Source organism: Gastrolobium bilobum, unplaced genomic scaffold (assembly GCF_033153095.1).
Source record: "Gastrolobium bilobum isolate Gb01-03AN ecotype WA unplaced genomic scaffold, APGP_CSIRO_Gbil_v1 utg6129, whole genome shotgun sequence".
Lineage (NCBI taxonomy): Eukaryota > Viridiplantae > Streptophyta > Magnoliopsida > Fabales > Fabaceae > Gastrolobium > Gastrolobium bilobum.
The window spans coordinates 718,804-728,059 of NW_026895895.1; the positions used below are offsets into that span (position 1 = coordinate 718,804).

A 9,256-nucleotide genomic window follows, 5' to 3' on the forward strand; every position below is an offset into this window, starting at 1 on the left:
GCAAAAGAGAAATTCGAACTACCCCTAAATGGCTAAATCAACTATTATTTGATAAAAAAAGAGCATACATAGTGGTTCAATGATTGAGCAACTGCGAGTTATTTTGGCGGAGACACGTTAAGCGCCAGTGATTTTATACATAGTCTATTTGCTCTTTCATTTCATGATGTGGTGGTAAATTGCAGGAAGCCTCACAATGCAAAAATTGTAGTGGCACTTCACTTTTTTTTTGCTCTTTTAATTTAAGACATTCATGGGATTAGATGGACAAAATTGTAGGGAGTTAAAAGATGCTGAATTATGTATGACACAAGTTGAATAGAACATCAATAATAAGTTAGAATACTTTACATGACAAATATCTATCAATCTGAAATACTTCCTCTTTGTGGAGACAAAGAAAGTGATAGTGGGAACCTCATTTCTCTTTTGAGGCTCGAGGACAATACTCCCAAAAGAAGTTTTGTTTTGGAATTCATATGCCACTAAGTCACTAACCCATCCCTCTTCAGTTCACTTCTCTTTGACTTTCTTCTTTCTTTCACTTATTTAAGTCAAAGTAAGATTTTCTGGCACTTTGCTACAATACCAAACGAATGGACATTATGCACACACACACAAAGAAAAAAAGGGGCTACGCTATATTGAACTAGAAGCTATGCATATCTATAATAATTCTTGCCCGCCGCCATGTTTACACGAACAAAGCCGTTTTGCTGTAACTTCAAATATTTAAAATTGCACAGCTTGGAGCATTGAACCTTCACAGTTACTGTTTCCTAGTCTTTGGAAAACCATTGTTAATTCAGTCCCCTAAGTTTAGACGTGTGGCATACTATATTGGACAATTTAAGGTTGTAGGATACTAGTGCTTTTTATCACAAAAAACGCACTATGCTTTCTGACTAAATCTACAAATAAATAAATAAACGAAATGAACAAGCAGTTGGTTTACAGTTCCATAGGATCTGAATGATCTCAAGCGACTTATTAGGCCCTGTTAATTGTACATAAAGTATGAACTTAAGAAGCAGCAAAATATGCTCAGTTTTGTTCCTCTCTGCAGCATAAGCACAGCGTATAGAATCCAAATCAATATCCATGATGGATACTTCCTTAATAGGAGGAACTAGTGTTGCATTCCAAATGACAAATTAAGGAGCTTCTACCTCCAATTGATAATAAGGAGACTCGGACAAATTCTGATTTGTCCCATCAAAACTGCAGACTTGTATGATAAATTTGAGACTAGAAGTGCTAGGAGGAACTTCGAGGTCAGAAACATAAAAGCAGTTTACTTGTGCAACTCCAAGGTACTCCTGCACATGTTCTAATGTTGTGCTTGGATTAATATCTGCTTGTTTTGATAGTTTCACCACATACACGTTATAGTGTGGAAATGCAAAATTCTTTCCTTCTTTCAGTTTCCAAGAAATTTTAACATCAAGGATCTTTGAATCCTGAGGACCTGATTTCCAATTGATGTAGTCACCAGCAACTAACCAGGAAGTAGACACGGGAAAATCTGGCTTATAGTCAGAAGTCTTGATTGTTATATGGCCAAGAACCGCAAAATAACCTGTTGGAGAAGCCAAAGTACGATCACTGCCATATGGTCTGGCTTTCAGCCTCAGTTCATTGGAAGGAGCATCTGATCTATAGCACAAAGCATGGATTTCTGTCAAAATGTATCCATTCATTTCAATTGTGCCTTCGTGTATAACCCATCCAGGGGCATTTCCCTTGTGTTCGCTTGTTGGGACTACTTTGCTAAATCTGCTTGAGAGATGATTCATTCCCTGAGATGTGAGTAGTATAGACATTCTTTCATTGATAGTGGAAGTGAACTCGAGTACTAGTCCCAATGAAGAATTGCTATCAGATTTCACCTGCAATTGTCACGGATTTCAGGTGCGAACTAGATTAAGAAAGAGGGCTCTGATAAGAATATCAAGTTGTATATAATTTTCGTGAAATTGTCTGAATATGCATTATACCGTTGGTCAAGGAAAGATACCCCATTTCCCTTCTCTCAAGTAACTAGATACAGTTCCCTAAGAAAGATAAACTAAATTTTATTAAATTTCCAGTTAGACTGTTGTATTGACATCTATTTCAGGTTAGATGAGGATGCTGTTAATGGATAAAAAAGTATAAAACCATTCATGCCTTCACATAAAAACTTAAGCTTTTGAGATGGTATTAGAGCCTTCACAACCAAGAAGTCTAAAGTTTGATCTTGTCACCCCCGTTTCTCAAAAAAAAAAAAAGGTTGAATTTTTACACAAGGTAGGTGGGTCTATATATTGTTCATGCTTCAAGCCCAAATCTTGGATAAGAGGCATGTTAGAGATGGGCATGCAACCTCCTCAGCATACTTCAAACTTGAGGATAGATTGATGCGCAGGTTTTTCAGCAATTTTGATAGAGGTGATAGCTTACAGAATAATTGAAGTGGATAGGCAACTCGCTTAGAATAAAGTCTCCTTGAAAGATTCTCCTCTTGAAGTAAGTATCCCCTTCAAGAGAACCTTTGAATGTAATGTTTCCCCCTCCACTATATGATTCTTCTTTCAAGCTACATTTCATAAGCAAGACAACAAATACTTAAGACTTGTCAGAACTAGCTCTGAAATGTAGTAATTTAATACCTTGATTTAAAATAGAAGAATAGAAAAGAAAGGTGGCATTCAAAATCATGAAAGGTGGTAATATTACAAAAAAAACTAAATATATAATAATGCACACTATCAGGTCAGCCATCAAACTCTAATAAAGAAGTTCCAACGGATGGTCACCAGTGGCGAAGCCAGGAAAAAGATCCAGCCAATGTCAAAAGACCCAACTAGTAAAATCCAGCTAGTACCAATGTTGTATTATTTTTAAAACCTAACCAATACCAAAGCTATATCATAATATTAAAGAAAATATGTAGCATTTTTGAAAATTAGCTGGTGCCTTCGAGTGGCTCTGCCATTGATGGCCACAGAATTGAAGCAATATATAATAATTGATCATATTTCTATTCTCAGGTCACCAGGATAGGCCTTCCAAATTCAATAAAGAAAGACAGAACCTACAATGAATTTTCTGCAATGAATCTATATATCAGACTTACTCCACAAGAAGTTGAATAGAATTTGTTGTAGAATCAGCAAAGTCAAGGATTGGCTGCACACAAGTATACGACTATACGAGTTAGGATATAATTAAACTCTTAAAAACCAGTATCCCTAAGACAGTATAATCAATGAAGGCCTCATGATTAACAGACATGGCTATGATATATTGTATAGTTATGATTAAAGGAAAACAAGTTTGTCATTCAATCATCCATTGCACAAGAAAAGTAATATTGACAATGAAATTGGAGATTTGGGATAAATATGTGTTTCTCAAATAATCACAATATTTAACTTGTCATTCCAGATTTATTAAATGATGTTACTTAAAACCAGGCCCTTAATATCAGAAATGACAAAGAAGATTTCAAAAGACGGTGCATATAGATTCTTTTCTAGTTCCCTATCTATTAGGATTGTAAATAATTGAGCCAACAATAGAAAGAGTCTTTATCAGGTATGTCAGGCCCATGGGGAGCCCGTGGTAGGGAACCACCACCAATGAGTTAGGGCTACACCACCATATTAAGTGGATCCGATACCACATCTCAACCCAAAACTGATCCTCCCATTATCAACCAATATGAGACTCATTACATTGAATATCCGAACAGTCCTCCCCTCAAGTGTGAAACCTAACATTGATATGCTTCTCCTCAACCGAGTACCTAGGCTCAAAGTACTCCACCAGCGTAACATGATGTCGGACCCACTTGATATGGTTGCTCTAACTTAGTCCATTGGTGGTGGATCTGTCGTCATGGGCTCCCCATGGGCCCGCCTGACAAGGTGCATACCTGAATGCCTTGGGAAGAGATGTTGCACCAAGTAGCATCTGATACTTTGTCTCCGTCAACTGAAATATGATAACCGCGTCCCTGAAAGTAACAAAGAATGGCAACATTTGAAAGATCAGGATACACAAGTATCTGATCTAAAGTGCATTGCTTCTCCATTATGATCTAGTTACAAAAGTAGTATCAGCAAGCCATAAAAAAATGTGAAGCATCTCATATAGATTGTATTGAGTGAATTATTTATAAAGAATGTCTTGAAACAAAGGGGGCTAGGCCTAATATCTAACCACAGACAAACTGAGGGATAGATAATTAGATACCACTCTCAAGTCTCAAATGCTCTAAGTAAGATGTTCCCACAACGTTGGCTTATAAAAAATATGCAAACCCATATCAACCTCATGGACCAGTTGCATTGTTTCAGTTAAGAGTTTAACAAACCAGTAAGGCTGCCAAAGAGAATCATTTAGGAGGTAACAAATTATATATGATACACATTAAAATCCAGTAAATTTTTCAGTGCATTCAACTAAGCTAAAGGTGAATAATGGAAGTTCCTTCTTTTATGCCGTAAAATATTTCAAATACACCCACATTTGCCTCTTGGTATTCACATTTTATTCTATTTAATTAAATTAAATAGAAATCATGTCAAATTCAACGTAGACAAATTATCTTGGACCTTTAATTCATATCAGCAGGCTTCCAAATGCACCACACACACAAAAAATGTCAAGAAGAAAAGGGAAGAAACATTCTGAAAAGGTGACAATAATTAAATTTGTTAACCTGATCAAAATTTGTGTAGAATGGTAGTGCTCCAGGATACTTTCGCAGGATGCCCCATGATTTTTCCACAAGACCCCACCAACTGCAATCCAAATGTATGGCAATGATTATGGAATTAATTATATCAAGGTTTGATCTTCATCATTAATATTTATAAAAAATAAAAATTGACCATATAAAATTGGTATCCACTACTATAACATATTGAAAATTCAAGAAAATGTTTCAAATTTTGTGGCATGAGATTTGGAGGAAAGGGAAAATTTGTTATTTAATAACTTTAATCTGTTACTGTAAAACTGGTAGCTAAACATTACCGATTCTGAGCAGTCTCAAAATCTGGTGCTTGCTTAGACTCGTAGACCCAGCCGGGAGCAAATATTGCAGCAGAGACATCATCCTTTCTTATTGCATTAAGAGCAACGTTTGTCTGGCACATCCATAATATAGAGTCAAGAAAGCACTAGAAAAAACACATATCCCTACTGCACTTTACCAATCATAGACTAATACCTGTCCATTATTATTTGGCGTCTCATATATATATTTTAAATGAAATTCGCCATTGTACAAAACAGATTTGATTAACTTTTTGGTAAAAACAAAAGGGTATTAGCTACAAGTATCATGAGTCTTACAGAACAAATACTGCAATTTCACTCAGGACAATTAAATGTTTAATTCCAAATAAAGCTTGAAATTGAGATAATAAATACGTAACATGAAACTATCAAATAAGAAGTGTATATCACACAGACCACATACATTCCACTGTCCACCACCATATGTGTTCCTTCCAAATACATCAATCCCCATGTACACATCAAACTTTCGATCACCAGCAACAGCAGCAGATCGCGTTGGATAGTCTTCCTACATGGTATTTTTAATAATAAAATTAACTATAAGGAAAGTTACAATTGATCAAACAACAGTATCACAGGCGCATGCCAGGGCAACAAAAGCAATACCTCCCATGAATAATTTGTAAATATCCCATCACATATATCAAAGAAAGGTTTATTATGTTCATTTAGTTGATTTTGCCACCATAAATCACCTTGAATAGTGACACTGTCATACCTAAATGATCAAGAAAAGATACAAAAGTCAATTGCTGGGAGACCATCCATTGCAGTGAAAGAAGTACAAAAATTGTGTATCTTCTAATACTCACCATATCACTAACGATCCAGGCACTGAAGAATGCATTGTTAATGTCAAATGGTTGACAAACTCTTTCAAATTAGAAATCTGCCCCGGGTCCAATTTTACCTCCATATTCATCTGCAATTTAGTGCAACTATTTGAGTCTTGAAAAGAATACAAAAATGTCATGCTGTAAGGTAATAGAAGAAAAATTTAAGTTATTGCAAACTTTAGTTGCAGCAGAGACACTACTTATTTTTCCTAGTAGAACCTATTCATTTCTGTTTTCTGGCGGTATTTAGTTAGGTAAAACAAATCTTCATGCAGCTTCAGTATAAGAGCCCAATTTCATAGAACCTGAACTCGCCATTCTAGAAGAATAAATTTGGAACTACATAGATAAAATAAAATCGATATCATGAAAGTGAACGGAAATCTATTATCAACTTAGATATAATAAAAAAAACCACTCCCCAACTTAGATATATAATAAGGGCAATTCTTGCAAATAATTGCAAAAACACTGTTTTCCGGATTCGAACCCGTGACCTTTTAGTCACAAAAGAACAGTTTTATCACTGTTCCGGTTCGCCCTCTCTAAAAACTTAGATATAATATAAAGATTAATAGATATTTATATAAACTCTAATCGTAAGCACACAGAGATGACGAATTATTTACCAGCCACCCATCAAAGCCTAAATTGAAAGCAAGCTCTGCCAAATGTTCTGCATACATTTGTGTGGACTCCTTTGTTGAAAGCAGTTCATTACACATAGCCCTTCCCACATCCCCTTCTGTGATGAAAGTCCCCAGCACCTAAGAGATTAAGGGTACAATTACAAACAAGAAAGTTCAAGTTAAAAGTTTTTGCAGTTATTCAATTCGAAACTAGTTATAAGACGGGTGATTCAACGGAATTATCTGCTTATTCTGATTTAAAATTGAGCAATAAATAATGTTAGAAACATGTCCAAGAAACAACCTCCAAAAGCCCTGAAGTTGCCCACAAAACATTAGAAAAGAATCTTGGCTAGATTTGCCATCTAATCTCATATCAGTTAATCTAAACCAACTTTAGGAGCACCAAAAAACTAAGATTCATATGTCAAATTTTTAAAGCTGATATACAATATGGCCATAAAAACTAATATTCAACAACTCTTGGTCATGTAAAAAAGCCTAATGTTAAAGATTAAACCACAAACACACCAACCCCCCAAAAAATAAATAAATAGATAATTTCTACCTCAACTTCACCAATTTCAAGAACTAACATAAACCCATCACAATAAAATGAAAACGAGTGAAAAGCCAAAGCTAAAATTCAGTACAAGCAAGTACCTTAACGCCATGGCGATGAGCTGTATTAGTCCAACAAGGAGGAGGAAGAGTGATCAAGTTGTGAGAGAAGTAGACAAAAACATCTATCAAATGCCAATGCCATATGGCATATGCATCAGCGTTAGTGCCTCCCTGAACCCACTTATCATCTGAATACCCCCCAGCCATATCATGGCACACGAGTAATCTACCACGATTGGGCAAAGCAGAAGAGCCACTTTGAATATTGGAAACAGAAGCTTTGTTAAAAGGGTAGTGAAAGGACTCAAAATAAGAACGAGACTTCAGCTCCTTGAGGGTCTTGATTGGATAAGATATGGGCACGGAGGGTTTCTTAGGATCAAATTCAGACATGGAAATGGAGTGAGACATCTAGGCTTTGGAGAACGAAAACAAGTACGTTTTGCACAGTCCAAGAATTGGCGCGTTATATAATATATTATAGACTCAAAAGAAGACGAGGAACCAATAAACCGTAACAAGTTACTTACAGCGATGTACACAACACGACAAGACCAAGTCACCATTGGTATCACGTGGCATGCATGTGGACAAACCTTGACCTCTGTAGTCAATCTACAATAAGTCATGCTTACATAGAAATTTTTCCACTAATCGTTATGTATTCACAACAGCGCATGATCAAACGTCAAACAATTTTGGAAACGAGATATCAATTTATTTATTTTTTAAATTCTTTTTAATTGCTAAACAAAAAGGACATGTCACTTTTTAAAATAATTTACAATCAAATTCTTTTTGTATAATTTTATCAAATAAAAGGCGATTTTTTTTTTTTTAAATTACTCAAAACCTAACCTATTACTATGACGCACCTCATTTATTCACCAGTTTGGATGCATTTTTAAAAAAGGATTTTTATGCTTTATTTTTTTTAGAATGATTTTTTTTTTAAAATTTAAAAGTTAATAAGCACTTTTAATATATAAAACTAATGGATATGTGATGGTGGTAGTGGGGTGGAGTGGGGTTGAGATAAAATTAGATTTAAAAAAAAAATATTTAACTTTTAACTTCTATTTTTTTTAGAAACAAGGAATTGTGACTTTATATAAAAAATTACTATTTTAATTTTTTTTTTAAATTGTTATCCAAACACATAAAATTCTTTAAAAAGATTTTTTTTTTTTTTTTGAAAAAAAAAAGTAACTTCACCAGATTTTCATATCTTTTGGTGGGAAATTTCATCCAAAACAGAGTACCATCAATCATCAATGACTTTACCATTACTGAAGTGCGAGAGTGTGTATATAACTTGGAAGTTTGACCAGTGACAGACTATAGAGTAAGGAATTATGACAAAATTTTAAGAATTTAATTTGGTTTAAGTAAGATTTTATATATTTAAATTTTGCTTCTTATATTTTTTTATATTAACATATTTATTTTTATTCATTTGATTTTTTATTTATATCGTTTAAGTATATTTTTTTTATATTTTTTACTTTTTTAAACTTTAGTTATATAATTTCTATTCATTAAGTCATTGATTAGTAATTGAGAAATATTGGCAGCACTTGTTGTTTTGGTAGGAAGCAGCACTTTTTTTTAATCCTTTGTTATTAGTAATTAAAATTTCATTAGTCTTATTAATATGAAAAAAAGTCTAACTATTTAGTGAGACTAGCTAATATAAATATTTATCAAATAATAAAAAATACTTAAAAAAATATTACTATTATTTTTCGTTAAAAATATTACTTATAATTTTAATTTATTTTAAGATTATTTTTGTCTTTATAATTAGAATCTTTTTAATTTTTCAATTCCAAAACAATGTCATTTTGAGAGTAAATATAAATAATTTATCTATATTGTAGAAATATTTTCTGAAATAAATAATGGGTTATAATTTGTTCATGTTACAGTGGATCTGTCGGAAATGTGTGGTTGTATTTTTATTTTTATTTTTAAGAAAAACCGGCGACATTATATCATCATTTTCCTAAAACATTATTCTTATGAATCCCGTAAATAATTGAGACATTGGAAAAATTCATTCCCATTTTTTCCGACTTTAATGTTATGTCGAGT

The 9,256-nt window shown here is 33.7% G+C and overlaps 1 protein-coding gene across 1 annotated transcript; it reads right to left on the bottom strand.

The window, feature by feature from the left end:
* Positions 1 to 383: 383 nt before the first annotated feature.
* On the bottom strand, positions 384 to 7,583 carry LOC133296654 (cytosolic endo-beta-N-acetylglucosaminidase 1). The gene is made up of 11 exons (XM_061495692.1): positions 7,202 to 7,583; positions 6,539 to 6,676; positions 5,886 to 5,995; positions 5,680 to 5,791; positions 5,474 to 5,581; positions 5,026 to 5,138; positions 4,709 to 4,790; positions 3,920 to 4,000; positions 3,119 to 3,171; positions 2,443 to 2,578; positions 384 to 1,889 (listed from the first exon to the last, which is right to left on the bottom strand). Exons 1-11 carry the CDS (start codon positions 7,571 to 7,573, stop codon positions 1,155 to 1,157), a joined length of 2,040 nt encoding a protein of 679 aa, XP_061351676.1. The 5' UTR covers positions 7,574 to 7,583; the 3' UTR covers positions 384 to 1,154.
* Between the last annotated feature and the right edge of the window lie 1,673 nt (positions 7,584 to 9,256).